At 57.9% G+C, this 18,935-nt stretch overlaps 1 protein-coding gene across 1 annotated transcript in view; it reads left to right on the forward strand.

The window, feature by feature from the left end:
* The window catches only part of rad18 (RAD18 E3 ubiquitin protein ligase), a 299,135-nt gene that overhangs the window by 88,256 nt on the left and 191,944 nt on the right, over positions 1-18,935 (forward strand). The window contains exons 5-6 of the mRNA XM_060835233.1: positions 12,048-12,370; positions 16,955-17,054. Of these exons, the coding sequence (XP_060691216.1) occupies positions 12,048-12,370; positions 16,955-17,054 (423 nt within the window). The remainder of the gene's footprint in view (positions 1-12,047; positions 12,371-16,954; positions 17,055-18,935) is intronic.

Below are 18,935 nucleotides of genomic sequence, written 5' to 3' on the forward strand. Positions count from 1 at the left end.
CCCCCGACCCCGTCCAACACTGTCCTGCCCCCCGACCCCGTCCAACACTGCACCCGCCCCCGACCCCGTCCAACACTGCACCCGCCCCCGACCCCGTCCAACACTGCACCCGCCCCCGACCCCGTCCAACACTGCACCCGCCCCCGACCCTGTCCAACACGGCCACGGTCCCTGACCCCGTCCAACACTGCACCCGCCCCCGACCCCGTCCAACACTGCACCCGCCCCCGACCCCGTCCAACACTGCCACGGTCCCTGACCCCGTCCAACACTGCACCCGCCCCCGACCCTGTCCAACACTGCACCCGCCCCCGACCCCGTCCAACACTGCACCCGCCCCCGACCCCGTCCAACACTGCCACGGTCCCTGACCCCGTCCAACACTGCACCCGCCCCCGACCCTGTCCAACACTGCACCCGCCCCCGACCCCGTCCAACACTGCACCCGCCCCCGACCCCGTCCAACACTGCACCCGCCCCCGACCCCGTCCAACACTGCACCCGCCCCCGACCCCGTCCAACACTGCCACGGTCCCTGACCCCGTCCAACACTGTCCTGCCCCCCGACCCCGTCCAACACTGCACCCGCCCCCGACCCCGTCCAACACTGTCCTGCCCCCGACCCCGTCCAACACTGCACCCGCCCCCCGACCCCGTCCAACACTGCCACGGCCCCCGACCCCGTCCAACACTGTCCTGCCCCCGACCCCGTCCAACACTGCACCCGCCCCCCGACCCCGTCCAACACTGCCACGGCCCCCGACCCCGTCCAACACTGTCCTGCCCCCCGACCCCGTCCAACACTGCACCCGCCCCCGACCCCGTCCAACACTGTCCTGCCCCCGACCCCGTCCAACACTGCACCCGCCCCCCGACCCCGTCCAACACTGCCACGGCCCCCGACCCCGTCCAACACTGTCCTGCCCCCCGACCCCGTCCAACACTGCACCCGCCCCCGACCCCGTCCAACACTGTCCTGCCCCCCGACCCCGTCCAACACTGCCACGGTCCCTGACCCCGTCCAACACTGCACCCGCCCCCGACCCCGTCCAACACTGTCCTGCCCCCCGACCCCGTCCAACATTGCACCCGCCCCCGACCCCGTCCAACACTGTCCTGCCCCCCGACCCCGTCCAACACTGTCCCGCCCCCGACCCCGTCCAACACTGCCACGGCCCCCGACCCCGTCCAACACTGCACCCGCCCCCGACCCCGTCCAACACTGCACCCGCCCCCGACCCCGTCCAACACTGTCCTGCCCCCCGACCCCGTCCAACACTGCACCCGCCCCCGACCCCGTCCAACACTGCACCCGCCCCCGACCCCACCAACACTGCCCCCGCCCCCGACCCCGTCCAACACTGCACCCGCCCCCGACCCTGTCCAACACTGCCACGGTCCCTGACCCCGTCCAACACTGTCCTGCCCCCCGACCCCGTCCAACACTGCACCCGCCCCCGACCCCGTCCAACACTGCACCCGCCCCCGACCCCGTCCAACACTGCACCCGCCCCCGACCCCGTCCAACACTGCACCCGCCCCCGACCCCGTCCAACACTGCACCCGCCCCCGACCCCGTCCAACACTGCACCCGCCCCCGACCCTGTCCAACACTGCCACGGTCCCTGACCCCGTCCAACACTGTCCTGCCCCCCGACCCCGTCCAACACTGCACCCGCCCCCGACCCCGTCCAACACTGCCACGGCCCCCGACCCCGTCCAAAACTGCCACGGTCCCTGACCCCGTCCAACACTGCACCCGCCCCCGACCCCGTCCAACACTGCACCCGCCCCCGACCCCGTCCAACACTGCACCCGCCCCCGACCCCGTCCAACACTGCACCCGCCCCCGACCCCGTCCAACACTGCACCCGCCCCCGACCCCGTCCAACACTGCACCCGCCCCCGACCCCGTCCAACACTGCACCCGCCCCCGACCCCGTCCAACACTGCCCCTGCCCCCGACCCCGTCCAACACTGCCCCCGCCCCCGACCCCGTCCAACACTGTCCTGCCCCCCGACCCCGTCCAACACTGCACCCACCCCCGACCCCGTCCAACACTGCACCCGCCCCCGACCCCGTCCAACACTGCACCCGCCCCCGACCCCGTCCAACACTGCACCCGCCCCCGACCCCGTCCAACACTGCACCCGCCCCCGACCCCGTCCAACACTGCACCCGCCCCCGACCCCGTCCAACACTGCCACGGCCCCCGACCCCGTCCAACACTGCACCCGCCCCCGACCCCGTCCAACACTGCACCCGCCCCCGACCCCGTCCAACACTGCACCCGCCCCCGACCCCGTCCAACACTGCACCCGCCCCCGACCCCGTCCAACACTGCACCCGCCCCCGACCCCGTCCAACACTGTCCCGCCCCCGACCCCGTCAAACACTGTCCTGCCCCCCGACCCCGTCCAACACTGCACCCGCCCCCGACCCCGTCCAACACTGCACCCGCCCCCGACCCCGTCCAACACTGCACGCGCCCCCGCCCCCCGACCCCGTCCAACACTGCACCCGCCCCCGCCCCCCCGACCCCGTCCAACACTGCACCCGCCCCCGACCCCGTCCAACACTGCCACGGCCCCCGACCCCGTCCAACACTGCACCCGCCCCCGACCCCGTCCAACACTGTCCTGCCCCCCGACCCCGTCCAACACTGCACCCGCCCCCGACCCCGTCCAACACTGCACCCGCCCCCGACCCCGTCCAACACTGCACCCGCCCCCGCCCCCCGACCCCGTCCAACACTGCACCCGCCCCCGACCCCGTCTAACACTGCACCCGCCCCCGACCCCGTCCAACACTGTCCCGCCCCCGACCCCGTCCAACACTGCACCCGCCCCCGACCCTGTCCAACACTGTCCTGCCCCCCGACCCCGTCCAACACTGTCCCGCCCCCGACCCCGTCCAACACTGCCACGGTCCCTGACCCCGTCCAACACTGTCCTGCCCCCCGACCCCGTCCAACATTGCACCCGCCCCCGACCCCGTCCAACACTGTCCTGCCCCCCGACCCCGTCCAACACTGCACCCGCCCCCGACCCCGTCCAACACTGCACCCGCCCCCGACCCCGTCCAACACTGCACCCGCCCCCGACCCCGTCCAACACTGCACCCGCCCCCGACCCCGTCCAACACTGCACCCGCCCCCGACCCCGTCCAACACTGCACCCGCCCCCGACCCCGTCCAACACTGCACGCGCCCCCGCCCCCCGACCCCGTCCAACACTGCACCCGCCCCCGCCCCCCGACCCCGTCCAACACTGCACCCGCCCCCGACCCCGTCCAACACTGCACCCGCCCCCGACCCCGTCCAACATTGTCCTGCCCCCCGACCCCGTCCAACACTGTCCTGCCCCCCGACCCCGTCCAACACTGCCACGGCCCCCGACCCCGTCCAACACTGCACCCGCCCCCGACCCCGTCCAACATTGTCCTGCCCCCCGACCCCGTCCAACACTGTCCTGCCCCCCGACCCCGTCCAACACTGCCACGGCCCCCGACCCCGTCCAACACTGCACCCGCCCCCGACCCCGTCCAACACTGCACCCGCCCCCGTACCCGTCCAACACTGCCCCCGCCCCCGACCCCGTCCAACACTGCACCCGCCCCCGTACCCGTCCAACACTGCCACGGCCCCCGACCCCGTCCAACACTGCACCCGCCCCCGACCCCGTCCAACACTGCACCCGCCCCCGACCCCGTCCAACACTGCACCCGCCCCCGACCCCGTCCAACACTGCACCCGCCCCCGACCCTGTCCAACACTGCCACGGCCCCCGACCCCGTCCAACACTGCCCCCGCCCCCGACCCCGTCCAACACTGCACCCGCCCCCGACCCCGTCCAACACTGCACCCGCCCCCGACCCCGTCCAACACTGCCACGGTCCCTGACCCCGTCCAACATTGTCCTGCCCCCCGACCCCGTCCAACACTGTCCTGCCCCCCGACCCCGTCCAACACTGCACCCGCCCCCGACCCCGTCCAACACTGCACCCGCCCCCGACCCTGTCCAACACTGCCACGGTCCCTGACCCCGTCCAACACTGCACCCGCCCCCGACCCCGTCCAACACTGCACCCGCCCCCGACCCTGTCCAACACTGCACCCGCCCCCGACCCCGTCCAACACTGCACCCGCCCCCGACCCCGTCCAACACTGCACCCGCCCCCGACCCCGTCCAACACTGTCCTGCCCCCCGACCCCGTCCAACACTGCACCCGCCCCCGACCCCGTCCAACACTGCACCCGCCCCCGACCCCGTCCAACACTGTCCTGCCCCCCGACCCCGTCCAACACTGCACCCGCCCCCGACCCCGTCCAACACTGTCCTGCCCCCCGACCCCGTCCAACACTGCACCCGCCCCCGACCCCGTCCAACACTGTCCTGCCCCCCGACCCCGTCCAACACTGCACCCGCCCCCGACCCCGTCCAACACTGCACCCGCCCCCGACCCCGTCCAACACTGCACCCGCCCCCGACCCCGTCCAACACTGCACCCGCCCCCGACCCCGTCCAACACTGCACCCGCCCCCGACCCCGTCCAACACTGCACCCGCCCCCGACCCCGTCCAACACTGCACCCGCCCCCGACCCCGTCCAACACTGTCCTGCCCCCCGACCCCGTCCAACACTGCACCCGCCCCCGACCCCGTCCAACACTGCACCCGCCCCCGACCCCGTCCAACACTGCACCCGCCCCCGACCCCGTCCAACACTGCACCCGCCCCCGACCCCGTCCAACACTGCACCCGCCCCCGACCCCGTCCAACACTGTCCTGCCCCCCGACCCCGTCCAACACTGCACCCGCCCCCGACCCCGTCCAACACTGTCCCGCCCCCGACCCCGTCCAACACTGCACCCGCCCCCGACCCTGTCCAACACTGCCACGGTCCCTGACCCCGTCCAACACTGTCCTGCCCCCCGACCCCGTCCAACACTGCACCCGCCCCCGACCCTGTCCAACACTGCCACGGTCCCTGACCCCGTCCAACACTGTCCTGCCCCCCGACCCCGTCCAACATTGCACCCGCCCCCGACCCCGTCCAACACTGTCCTGCCCCCCGACCCCGTCCAACACTGTCCTGCCCCCCGACCCCGTCCAACACTGCACCCGCCCCCGACCCCGTCCAACACTGCACCCGCCCCCGACCCCGTCCAACACTGTCCTGCCCCCCGACCCCGTCCAACACTGCCACGGCCCCCGACCCCGTCCAACACTGCACCCGCCCCCGACCCCGTCCAACACTGCACCCGCCCCCGACCCCGTCCAACATTGCACCCGCCCCCGACCCCGTCCAACACTGTCCTGCCCCCCGACCCCGTCCAACACTGCACCCGCCCCCGACCCCGTCCAACACTGTCCTGCCCCCCGACCCCGTCCAACACTGCACCCGCCCCCGACCCCGTCCAACACTGCACCCGCCCCCGACCCCGTCCAACACTGCACCCGCCCCCGACCCTGTCCAACACGGCCACGGTCCCTGACCCCGTCCAACACTGCACCCGCCCCCGACCCTGTCCAACACTGCACCCGCCCCCGACCCCGTCCAACACTGCACCCGCCCCCGACCCCGTCCAACACTGCCACGGTCCCTGACCCCGTCCAACACTGCACCCGCCCCCGACCCTGTCCAACACTGCACCCGCCCCCGACCCCGTCCAACACTGCACCCGCCCCCGACCCCGTCCAACACTGCCACGGTCCCTGACCCCGTCCAACACTGCACCCGCCCCCGACCCTGTCCAACACTGCACCCGCCCCCGACCCCGTCCAACACTGCACCCGCCCCCGACCCCGTCCAACACTGCACCCGCCCCCGACCCCGTCCAACACTGCACCCGCCCCCGACCCCGTCCAACACTGTCCTGCCCCCGACCCCGTCCAAAACTGCCACGGTCCCTGACCCCGTCCAACACTGTCCTGCCCCCCGACCCCGTCCAACACTGCACCCGCCCCCGACCCCGTCCAACACTGTCCTGCCCCCGACCCCGTCCAACACTGCCACGGTCCCTGACCCCGTCCAACACTGTCCTGCCCCCCGACCCCGTCCAACACTGCACCCGCCCCCGACCCCGTCCAACACTGTCCTGCCCCCGACCCCGTCCAACACTGCACCCGCCCCCCGACCCCGTCCAACACTGCCCCGGCCCCCGACCCCGTCCAACACTGCACCCGCCCCCGACCCCGTCCAACACTGTCCTGCCCCCCGACCCCGTCCAACACTGCACCCGCCCCCGACCCCGTCCAACACTGTCCTGCCCCCCGACCCCGTCCAACACTGCCACGGTCCCTGACCCCGTCCAACACTGCACCCGCCCCCGACCCCGTCCAACACTGTCCTGCCCCCCGACCCCGTCCAACACTGCACCCGCCCCCGACCCCGTCCAACACTGTCCTGCCCCCCGACCCCGTCCAACATTGCACCCGCCCCCGACCCCGTCCAACACTGTCCTGCCCCCCGACCCCGTCCAACACTGTCCCGCCCCCGACCCCGTCCAACACTGCACCCGCCCCCGACCCCGTCCAACACTGCACCCGCCCCCGACCCCGTCCAACACTGCACCCGCCCCCGACCCCGTCCAACACTGTCCTGCCCCCCCGACCCCGTCCAACACTGCACCCGCCCCCGACCCCGTCCAACACTGCACCCGCCCCCGACCCCACCAACACTGCCCCCGCCCCCGACCCCGTCCAACACTGCACCCGCCCCCGACCCTGTCCAACACTGCCACGGTCCCTGACCCCGTCCAACACTGTCCTGCCCCCCGACCCCGTCCAACACTGCACCCGCCCCCGACCCCGTCCAACACTGCACCCGCCCCCGACCCCGTCCAACACTGCACCCGCCCCCGACCCCGTCCAACACTGCACCCGCCCCCGACCCCGTCCAACACTGCACCCGCCCCCGACCCCGTCCAACACTGCACCCGCCCCCGACCCCGTCCAACACTGCACCCGCCCCCGACCCCGTCCAACACTGCACCCGCCCCCGACCCTGTCCAACACTGCCACGGTCCCTGACCCCGTCCAACACTGTCCTGCCCCCCGACCCCGTCCAACACTGCACCCGCCCCCGACCCCGTCCAACACTGCCACGGCCCCCGACCCCGTCCAAAACTGCCACGGTCCCTGACCCCGTCCAACACTGCACCCGCCCCCGACCCCGTCCAACACTGCACCCGCCCCCGACCCCGTCCAACACTGTCCTGCCCCCGACCCCGTCCAAAACTGCCACGGTCCCTGACCCCGTCCAACACTGCACCCGCCCCCGACCCCGTCCAAAACTGCCACGGTCCCTGACCCCGTCCAACACTGTCCTGCCCCCCGACCCCGTCCAACACTGCACCCGCCCCCGACCCCGTCCAACACTGCACCCGCCCCCGACCCCGTCCAATACTGCACCCGCCCCCGACCCCGTCCAACACTGCACCCGCCCCCGACCCCGTCCAACACTGCACCCGCCCCCGACCCCGTCCAACACTGCACCCGCCCCCGACCCCGTCCAACACTGCCACGGTCCCTGACCCCGTCCAACACTGCCACGGTCCCTGACCCCGTCCAACACTGTCCTGCCCCCCGACCCCGTCCAACACTGCCCCCGCCCCCGACCCCGTCCAACACTGCCCCCGCCCCCGACCCCGTCCAACACTGCCTCCGCTCACCATCCCTGTCCAACCCAGCCCTAGCCTCATCCCCGTCCAACATTGTCCCGGCCCCAACCCCGTTGAACACTGCCCCTGCCCAAACCCCGCCAAACATTGCCCTCGCCCTACATTGCCCCTGCCCAAACCCAACCCTGCCCAACATTGCCCCCGCCCCTACCCTGCCCAACATTTCCCCCGCCCCACATTTCCCCCGCCCAACATTGCCCCGACCTTCCCCGTCCACCATGGCCTGCGCCCACGACCCCGTCCAACACTGCCCCCGTCCCAACCCCGTCCAACACTGCCCCCGTCCCAACCCCGTCCAAGACCACCCCCGCCCCCAATCCTATCGAACACTGCCAGTGCCCCAACCCCGTCCAACACGGCCCCCGACCCCAACACGGACCCCGACCCCAACCCCGTCCAACACCTCCCCAACCCCGTCCAACATTGCCCCGCCCCCAACCCCGTCCAACATTGCCCCTGCCCGCCCCCGTCCAACATTGCCCCGCCCCCAACCCCGTCCAACATTGCCCCTGCCCGCCCCCGTCCAACATTGCCCCGCCCCCAACCCCGTCCAACATTGTCCCGCCCCCAACCCCGTCCAACATTGCCCCGCCCCCAACCCCGTCCAACATTGCCCCGCCCCCAACCCCGTCCAACATTGCCCCGCCCCCAACCCCGTCCCCATCCAACCCAGCCCCAGCCTCAGCTCCATCCAACACTGTCCCTGCCCCAACACTGTTCATCACTGCCCCCACCCCAGACCAGCTCAAACCCCACCCCACCCCCAACCCCGCCCAACATTGCTCCCGCCCCAACCCCGTCCAACACTGCCCCCGTCCCCTTCCCCCTCCCGACACTGCCCCCGCCCCCTTCCCCCTCCGACACTGCCCCCGCCCCCAACCCCCTCCGACACTGCCCCCGCCCCCAACCCCCTCCAACACTGCCCCCGTCCCCTTCCCCCTCCAACACTGCCCCCGCACCAACACCCTCCGACACTGCCCCCGCCCCCAACCCCCCTCTGACACTGCCCCCGCCCCCTTCCCCCTCCGACACTGCCCCCGCCCCCTTCCCCCTCCGACACTGCCCCCGCCCCCTTCCCCCTCCGACACTGCCCCCGCCCCCTTCCCCCTCCGACACTGCCCCCGCCCCCTTCCCCCTCCGACACTGCCCCCGCCCCCTTCCCCTTCCGACACTGCCCCCGCCCCCTTCCCCCTCCGACACTGCCCCCGCCCCCTTCCCCCTCCGACACTGCCCCCGGCCCCAACCCCCTCCGACACTGCCCCCACCCCCAACCCCTTCCGACACTGCCCCCACCCCCAACCCCTTCCGACACTGCCCCCGTGCCCAAACCCCTCCAACACTGCCCCTGCTCCCAACCCCTTCCCACACTGCCCCCGCCCCCAACCTACCCAACACTGAAACCCCCAACTCCGTCCAACATTGCCCCCGCCCCCAACCCCGTCCAACTCTGCCCCCGCCCCCCCCCCCAACCCCAACCCCGTCCAATATTGCCCCCGCCCCCAACCCTGTCCGATCCTGCCCCCGCCCTGCCTGGACCCTGTCCCTGCCCTGCCTGGACCCTTCCCCCACCCCCGCCCTGCCAACGCCCCTGTCCCCGTCCCCCAATCCCGTTCTCCCAACCCCGTCCAACATTGCCCCCGCCCGGACCCTTCCCCCTCTCCGCCCCCTCCCCGCCCCCAACCCCGTCCCCGCCCCCAACCCCACCCAACACTGCCACTGCCCCCATCCTCGTCCAACATTGCTCCCTCACCCAACCCCGCCCGGACCCTTCCCCCTCTCCGCCCCCTCCCCGCCCCCAACCCCGTCCCCGCCCCCAACCCCACCCAACACTGCCACTGCCCCCATCCTCGTCCAACATTGCTCCCTCACCCAACCCCGCCCGGACCCTGCCCCCTCTCCGCCCCCTCCCCGCCCCCGCCCCTCAACCCCGTCCCCGCCCCCAACCCCGCCCAACACTGCCAATTTTAATCACTGTAAACAAAAGACTCAATCAGTGTTGAAAACACGTCTTTGATGTAATGTTTCTATCGGGACCTCAAGATCTCCGTCGGATAATCTGATATTCAGCTAATTGATATTCACATAATTGAGGTTCTTTTGTGCATTGTAAACTATAGTGGGTGGAACTTTTTTGAAGGGTACTTTAAATTTTTCTGAGTCCCCAGCTTTGGCTAAGAACTCCTTGAGTTAAAATCTGTTGTTACAATCCCCGTAGAGAGAAACAGCATATTATGAGAAAAGATGATTTTCCTAGCAGTGGCACAAAGAACTGAAGGACAAGATTTCATAACACGAACACAGTATCGTTCAAACATTATTTACAAGGCAATTAATGCACCTTACTGAAGTTGTATTAATTAATTAACGCAATTGCAATTCAATTTTCTGGGCACTGTTCTTCTCACAGAGGTTTAGCACCACAAGATAAAGTCTCTTGTTACACTGAGCTTTTCGTTTCTCCATGCGTCGCTGGCTCTAATCTTGCAATATCCTTCAAAAATTCTTACACTGGGTATTTTGGATTGGACTTCCACCATCAAGACTTTGTTGACTTCTTAATGTTCTGCAGTTCTGTCCCCTATCTTTCAAACAGTGAATCAGTTTTTTAAAAAAATGTTCTGCTTGTTTGTTAACATACAATTGCCTGAGGAATAGGAAAGAGAGCATGTTCACTAATAGGTACAAGGAGTTGGAGTGGTGTTAATGATCTAGATCTTGGTGTGCAGGGGACAGTTTCAAAGTTTGCGACTGGCACAAGACTTGAGAGAAGTTTAAACTGTGGGGAGGACAGTGTAAAACCTAAAAAGGCCATTGGCATAGTGATTGAGCAAGTAAGTGGCAGATGAAGTCCAATATGGGGAAGTGTGAAGTTATTCACTTTGGTACAAAGTACATGGGAGACAATGTAAAATAAAATGTGCTCTTTTACGAGTATGCAGGTGCAGAGAACCAGGTATCTATGTAGATAAGTCATTAAAGGTGGCAAGACAAATGGAGAGTGCTGTTGATAAAGTATTCCGTACTCTTAGGCTTCATGAATACAGACCTCATTTTTCAGGTCTTTCAGTGTAGTTGTATTTCATGATATCAAACAGTGTCTACTCAATCTGCAGTGTAATCTTTATTACCTTAACCTTTTCTTTTAGTTTGGAGTCTAAAAGTGCACATGTTCAAACTATGGACTTACTAAAGTTTCAAATATATTTGCACCATTACATTTAGACTTTACAATCTGTTTTATGTTTCTTGCCATAAATCTAGTGTTACATGAGTATTTTTACCCTTCTATGTCTTTAATGTCTTGTGATTCTCAACTCCTAAATCCTTCTGTTCTTGCATGCCACATAGCACTTCCCTTTTCATCTTTTCTCATCGAAATAGGGCGGCACGTTGGCACAGTGGTTAGCACTGCTGCCTCACAGTGCCAGACACCCGGGTTCAATTCCCGCCTCAGGCAACTGTCTGCGTGGGTTTCCTCTGGGTGCTCCGGTTTCCTTCCACAGTCCAAAAAAAAAGTGCAGGTTAGGTGAACTGACCATACTAAATTGTCTGTAGTGTTAGGTAAGGGCGTAAATGTAGGGGAATGGGTATGGGTGGGTTGCTCTTTGGAAGGTTGGTGTGGACTTGTTGGGCCAAAGGGCCTGTTTCCACACTGTAAGTAATCTAATCTAATCTGAAATGTGTCCCCTTACATTGTTAGTCATTGGGCTCTATTTGATGTTGTTTTTGCCCTTTCAATTGTGGATCGTTTGATCCTCAGAAATATTTATTAGATTATTTATTTTAATACTGCCTGCAAATTTGGCACCATTTCCTGTTGTTAGAATTATATACAGATGTTAAATGTGTAAACTTTTGAAGATGCAACTTCTGCCATATTTGAATTTGCTGAACCTACTCTTAACAAAAGGGTTGAAAAGCTTTATCCATATCTGTTCTGAAAACGAATTTTCAAAGTGATAGCTGCAGGTTAGACTTAATATTGAAAATCTCCTGGAATGCCCTAATAGGCTTGGTCATGCAGTTGCCACTGATTTCTCATGGTTTGTGAGGGGTAATGCATTGCATGGTGTGGTACAATATCTTACATAGTTAAAATAATTCCAGTTTAGCAGGATGAGTAGAAATTGATGAAAAGAAAGTTTGCAGCAATTGTAAAGAAGACATCTTCTTGGAATTATCTAACCTGCAAAGTAATGATTGCGCGATAATGATGAGAGCATTGATTTGCAAATAGTGCTTTAGTTGACTTTTGGCATTGCTCAGCTGGGCTGATTTACATGTGAGGCTTGAGATCAGGAACACCAGTTTGCAACCAGTAAACTACTCTGCATTAATCGTCTTTTTGTTTTAATTTCCACAGAGATTTGGCAAAGTGCAATTTGGAGTCTCCTCCAACCTCACCTCAGGCAACACGAGCAGATGGATCAGACAAGAACCTTTTGAGTAGTTCCAAAGCTCATGCTAAGATGAAGCAAGAGACAATATTTATGGGCAGATTTTTGTCTCGGAGCCCTTCTGTCACGCCCATGAGACCACCAGGGGGACAGTCTATGGAGAACCAATGCAGTGTGGACGAAATTAGCACTTATGCCAAGTCAATCACTGCTGCACCTAATTGCTTGGGAGACCGAAGGAACGCTGATGTTGCAGAACAACCTTCAACTTCACGGGAAATAGTAAAAGGTTGAGTGTTGATTTTTGTTTAACCTTTCCTATCGATCACAGTTCTTTAAGATAGTACAAGTCTGCATTTAGCATCACCCAGCTGGAAGTAAATACATTGCCATGTTTCTATAACTAGTTCAATTAGGAATGACCTGGTGGCTCAGTAGTTAATGCTGCTTCTGGGGGTTTGGGTTTGATTCCACCCTTGAGCGACTGTGTGTGTGGAGTTTGCGCATTCTCCCCATGTCTGGGTGGGTTTCCATCGGCTGCTCTGGTTTTCTCCCACAGTCTGAAGATGGAATACTGTGTCTAGTTCTGGGTGCCACATTTCAGGAAAGATATAAATGCATTAGAGAGAGCATAGGAGAGTGTTTTACAAAGCTAGTAGCTAAGGTATGGAATGCCATGCTTGCAAGTGTGATGAAGTTACTTTCAATTGAGGCATTCAAAAGGTCATTGGTTAGGTGGGTTGGCCATGCTAAATTACCCATCGCATCCAGGGATGTGCAGATTAGGTGGATTAACCATGCGAAGTGCAGAATTATACGGGTAGGATAGGAGCTCGGGATGGGCTGCTCTCAGAGAGTCGGTGTGGACTCGATTGGCTGACTGGCTTGCACTGTAAGGGCTCTGTGATTCTAGTGGATGTCAATTTATAATTATGTGGGTAAACTATTTCAGCTTGGAGCAAAGAACATTATGGAGTTCAAACTTTTGAAGAGTTTCAATAAAACTTCTTTTGTGGTGAGACAGTCATGTCACTGCACCATTCAGAAGCGCAGGCCACTTCTCTGGTAGGACTTAAATTCAGTTGAATTTATGTGGAATAATGAAGCCATTCTTAGTCATAGTGACCATGGTAGCTCTCACTGATCATATTAAAATTCATTTGGTTGTTGAATACTCCTATCTTGGTCAGACTTGTGTGTGATTCCAGAGTGACAGTAATTTGACTCATTTCTCCCCTCACACTGGCCTGGTCAGCCACTCAGTTGAAGGGAAAATGCTGCCGGCGATGCCGACATTTCATGAAAGAAGGAATGAACAAGGCAAACCTATCTCTATTGGCAGCAGGGTTGGTAATCAGAAGATCCATTTTCAGAACAATTGGCAATAGAACAAGGTGAGAAATGAGGATGTGTTTGCACAGGTAATTATGATGATCTGGAATTGTGGTACCTGATTAAGGGTCTTAGAAATAGATTTAATACCATCTGTTAAAAAAAATTAACAAGATTGGCTATATAATAAATCTCAGAATTGTTTTCAGGGAGAAGGAAGCCATTTGTCCTGTTGTTACTGAACTGGGTCTCTGAGTAATTTAATTTAGATTCAAATTACTGCTGAGTCCCCAAATCCCATTGCATTGTTTGTATTTAAAATATGATCCAATGACCTTTTGAATGCCTCAGTTGAAAGTAACTTCATCACACTTGCAAGCATGGCATTCCGTACCTTAGCTACTAGCTTTGTAAAGCACTCTTCTATGCTCTCTCTAATGCATTTATATCCTTCCTGAAATGTGGTACCCAGAACTAGACACAGTATTCCATCTGAGGTCTACTGTTTTGTATATGTTCATCAGAACTCCTTGCTCTTGTACTCTGTTTTTCTACTTAAGAAGCCTAAAACACTGAAAACTTTATTGCTCTACCTATCTGTCCTGCCATCTTTAATGATCTAATGTCTGCTCCTGCACAGTAGGAGTGTAAAAGAGTAGCATCCTCTTTTATACTGTCTTCCCACGTTTGTCGTACTAGGGTGCATCACCTCATACTTGCCTGCGTTGAAATTCATCTGCCATCTGTCTGCTTACACCAATGTGTTTATTTCCTTTTGAAGTTCTACACTCCACTTCTCAGTGTACAGTTCTTCCAGGTTTTATGTCGTCCACAAACTTGTCCTCTGGACACCAAGATCTAGGTCGTTTATATGTTGGGAAAGGGAAGGGTCTCACTACTGACCCTGAAAGTCTGTAAGATACCTATTCATCATCCTTCTGTGTATGTTATTACTCAACCAATTTTGTATCCATGTGGCTACTGTCCTTCTTATTGATCTTAACTTCCTTCTCAAACCTGTTGTGTGGTGCTGTATTAATTTATGGGCGGCACGGTGGCACAGTGGTTAGCACTGCTGCCTCACATCGCCAGAGACCTGGGTTCAACTCCCAACTCAGGCGACTGACTGTGTGGAGTTTGCACATTCTCCCTGTGTCTGCGTAGGTTTCCTCCCACAGTCCAAAGATGTGCAGGTCAGGTGAATTGGCCATGCTAAATTGTCGGTAGTGTTAGGTAAAGGGGTAAATGTAGAGGAATGGGTGGGTTGCGCTTTGGTGGGTCGGTGTGGACTTGTTGGGCCGAAGGGCTTGTTTCCACACTGTAAGTTATCTAATCTAATCTAATCAAAAATTAAATGCCTTTTAGAAGTTCATGTATACCATACCAATGATCTTGTCTTCATAAATGCACTCTATCTTTTCAGCAAGGCTCCAGCAAGTTAGTTTGACATGATTTTCCATTAATGAATCCATACTGGTCTCTCTGAATCACATTTCTTCCATGTTCCAATTAGTTCTATCCCGTGTAATTGTTTCTGGAACTTCCCTCACCATCAAAGCTGAACTGACTTGTCTGTAGTTCCTCGGCCAATCTGTTAAATCATTTTTGCGTACGTTTGTGATTCTCCAGTCATTCGGCACCACTCCTGAACCGAGGGAAGATTGAAAGATTATGGCTGGTGCCTCTGCAATTTCCACTATCAAGTCTGTCAATATCCCTGGATGCATCTCCGCTGGTCCCAGTTGATATACTAACAGCTTATCTAAGACTACCTCCTTATCAAGTTTGAACCACTCTCATGACTGACTTTCCTCCTCCTGTCACCATGGCTGGGACATCACCTGCCTTGTGGGTAAAGACTGTTGCAAAGTATTAATTTAACACCTCAACCATGCTTCCTGCCTCTATGTATAATTCCTTTTGTTTGGTCGTATTGATCAGCTACTGTTTCTCTCGGATACCTTGGATTTCGTTACATCAGTTCCTCCCTATGGAAGTTGCCTTCCAATTGATTCTTCTTACTCTGGTTTGACCAATGCTATTCTCCACACCATCATGAACCTTGTGAAGCAATGACTGTTGTGCCCCCTTCACTGCTACTTGATCTACTTGGCCCATCTTGTTTCCAAGAATCAGATCTAGCAGTGCCTCCTTTCTTGTTGGACTGGACAATGCTGTTGGAAATTCTGAACACAATTTAGGAATGTCTGCCAATTGCAGCCCTTGTATTACCACTATGCCCATCTGACCTGAGTGACTACAGTCCCTCATTATAATTAATCTATGATATTGACACCTCTCTGTAATTTTCTTGCCGATTTGTTCTCCTTTGTCTTTCCCACTCGTAGGTGGTCTATAAATTACACTGAGCAATGTAACTTCATTCCTTCGTGCTCTGATACATGCTTTCTCCAGTACTGCAGTCCCTTCCTTAACCAAAAATGCCACCTCTCTTCGTTTCTTTCTAATCATTTCTGATTCTTTTGTAACCAGAAATATTTAACACTACTTCCCATTCCTGTTGTCAGATCTCCATATTATAACCAAAACATCATAATCCCTGAGGCACTACAGTGTTATTAACTATACTGTGTGATACATTGTGTGATTGTTATTTGCACTTCATTAATTTTTCCAATTGCATACTTATTATTCTTTGTCTTAGTGCTGTCTGCCTCTCCCACCATTTTGTGCCCCCTTGATATTTATTTCCAACTTTCTGGTTCCCAATATGCTGGATCCCACAACCCTTCTGAAGTGAGTTTAATCCCACAAGGTGTCTGTAGTCTTTCACCTCAGATTGTTTTATCTTGTTTTTGCTTGCTCTCATGCCATTTTACATGGTTTTCTGGCTCTCTCTCGTGCTATTTAATTTGGCGTCCGCTTTCTCTTTTTCTCTGTTTGTTCTGGTGTCTACTGTATATCTCTCAGGCTGTTCTATCTGTTGTCTGTGCTCTTTTGCAGTTTACCTAGTCTTTTCTGTCTCTTTTACATTGTTTATTTAGTGTCTGATCTCTCTTTCTTGCATTGTTTTATCTGATATCCATGCTCTCTTTTTTTTCTTTGTCTTCATTGAGTTGGTTGCTCTGTACTGGGGACTCTAAAACTATACTGTGTTCTCAGGCAGGGATAGGAAATATTTCTTTGGGTTTGTGCTTGTGTTTGTTGCTGAATGTCTATGGAAGGTGTAGATGTGTGGATGAGTAGATATTTGTTGAGATGTAGCTTAGTCCAGGTTGAACAGTATGTTAACAGAATGGCGTCTCACATAGAGTGCGGGCTCATTTTAGGAAGGCGGGATAGCATGTGTCATGTCCCATATCTACTGCAAGGATCTTGTAATTGAATCCTGCTTCACTCCAAGCAGGAAAGGTAGCGTACCACCCCCATCCTGATACTGTTTAAGCACTCCCTCTATCCACTGCATACATTATCAAAATGTACTGGAACCATTCTAGCTCAAAAAAATCTGTAGCTTTGTGAGGGCCAAAGAATCTACTGTGTGCTGCTAATAATCTTGGTTCTTCCTTTTGTCTCACAGTGGATTGCCCAGTCTGTGCAGTTGCTATCCCTGAAAACAACATAAACAAGCACCTTGACAGCTGCTTAACACGAGAAGAGAAGAAAGAAAGTCTTCGAAGGTACAGTGCATGGGTGCACAGTGAATTACTGCTCCGAGACAGATCAGAGTGGTGTTGGAAAAGCACAGCAGGTCAGGCAGCATCCAAGGAGCAGGAAAATTGACGTTTCGGGCAAAAGTCCTTCGTCAGGAATACAGGCCGGAAGCCTCCAGGGTGGAGAGATAAATAGTGTGGGGGTGGGTTTTGGCAAGAAGGTAGCAAAAAGTACAGTAGGTGAATGGGGGTAGGGATGGAGGTGATTGGTTAGAGAAGAGGGTAGGGGAAGGTAGCGAAGAGTACAATAGGCAAATGGGGGTGGGGATAGAGGTGCTAGGTCAGAGGGGAGGATGGAGCAGATAGGTGGGAAGGGAGATTGGCAGGTAGGACAGCTCATGAGGACAGTGCTGAGCTGGAAAGTTGGAACTGGGGTAAGGTGAGGGGAGGGGAAATGAGGAAACTGGTGAAGTCCATCCGTTGCTCCCAATGTGGTCTCCTCTACTTTGGGGAGACTGGACGCCTCCTCGCAGAGCGCTTCAGGGAACATCTCCGGGACACCCGCGCTAATCCACCCCACTGCCCTGTGGCCCAACATTTCAACTCCCCTTCCCACTCAGCCGAGGACATGCAGGTCCTGGGCCGCCTCCACCGCCTCTCCCTCACCATCCAAAGTGGACTTCACTAGTTTCCTCATTTCCCCTCCCCCCACCTTACCCCAGTTCCAACCTTCCAGCTCAGGACTGTTCTCATGACCTGTTCTGCCTGCCAATCTTCCTTCCCACCTATCCCCTCCACCCTCCTCTCTGACCTATCACCTCCATCCCCACACCCATACACCTGTTGTACTCTTTGCTACCTCCCCAGCCCACATCCCGAATTATCTCTCCACCCTGGAGGCTTCCTGTCTGTATTCCTGATGAAGGGCTTTTGCCCGAAACGTTGATTTTCCTGCTCCACGGATGCTGCCTGACCTGCTGTGTTTTTCCAGCACCACTCTAATCTAAACACTGGTTTCCAGCATCTGCAGTCCTCACTTTTGCTCCGAGACAGACCATCTCATGTCATGTTATTCATGTTTTTCCTCTTACCCAATCTTTTTTTAATTCCTAAAAGCAAAAGTAACCTTTTTTAGATCCATAGCTTATTGCTGATGCATTCATTGGAGGATGACGGACTGGGTACCATACGTTGAGGTGAACAATGTGGTGTAGCCCATGATGTTGTACTTATCAAGGTGTGAAATACTAACCATGAAGATAGGATTATTTTCTATTTACTGCATTTGTTGATATCAACCACATCTGGTTCTGGAGTAGCTTGGGCTATCTAGTATTGAAGCCGAGAAGGAACTTTACTCCATAGATAGGTGAGAACAGTACTCGTGAGCTGAACTGGATTGTGAATTATTCCCAGAGCTCGGGCAATTCTGTTTTCTTGGGAATCCTGTTAAACTTGTACACGTTGCAAATGACCTTTTAAGCTTTAGGAGAAGTTTTGCCCCTGGCAATATAGCATAATTTGAAGCCCAGGTGAAAGGTAAAAGTGCAATAGTTGATGCACCTTATTTCTCTGTTACCTTTTAGATGTAAACATTGACAGGCTTACAGTACTTCAACCATCAGGTACGCTCTCGCCACCAGTTGAAGTCGTCCTTGGCACATAGGAAGATGATTGTAGTTGTTGGAGGTCAATTATCTCAGCTCCAGGGCATCTCTGCAGGAGTTTGTCAGGGTAATGTCTGAGGCCCAACCATCTTCAGCTGCTTTGCCAATGTCTTTTCCTCCATCATAAGGTCAGAAGTAGGGATGTTCAATGATGATTGCACAATGTTGAACACTATTTGTGACTCCTCAGATACTGAAGCAGTCCATGTCCAAATGCAACAAGATCTGGACAGTATCAAGG

Source organism: Hemiscyllium ocellatum, chromosome 14 (genome assembly GCF_020745735.1).
Source record: "Hemiscyllium ocellatum isolate sHemOce1 chromosome 14, sHemOce1.pat.X.cur, whole genome shotgun sequence".
Lineage (NCBI taxonomy): Eukaryota > Metazoa > Chordata > Chondrichthyes > Orectolobiformes > Hemiscylliidae > Hemiscyllium > Hemiscyllium ocellatum.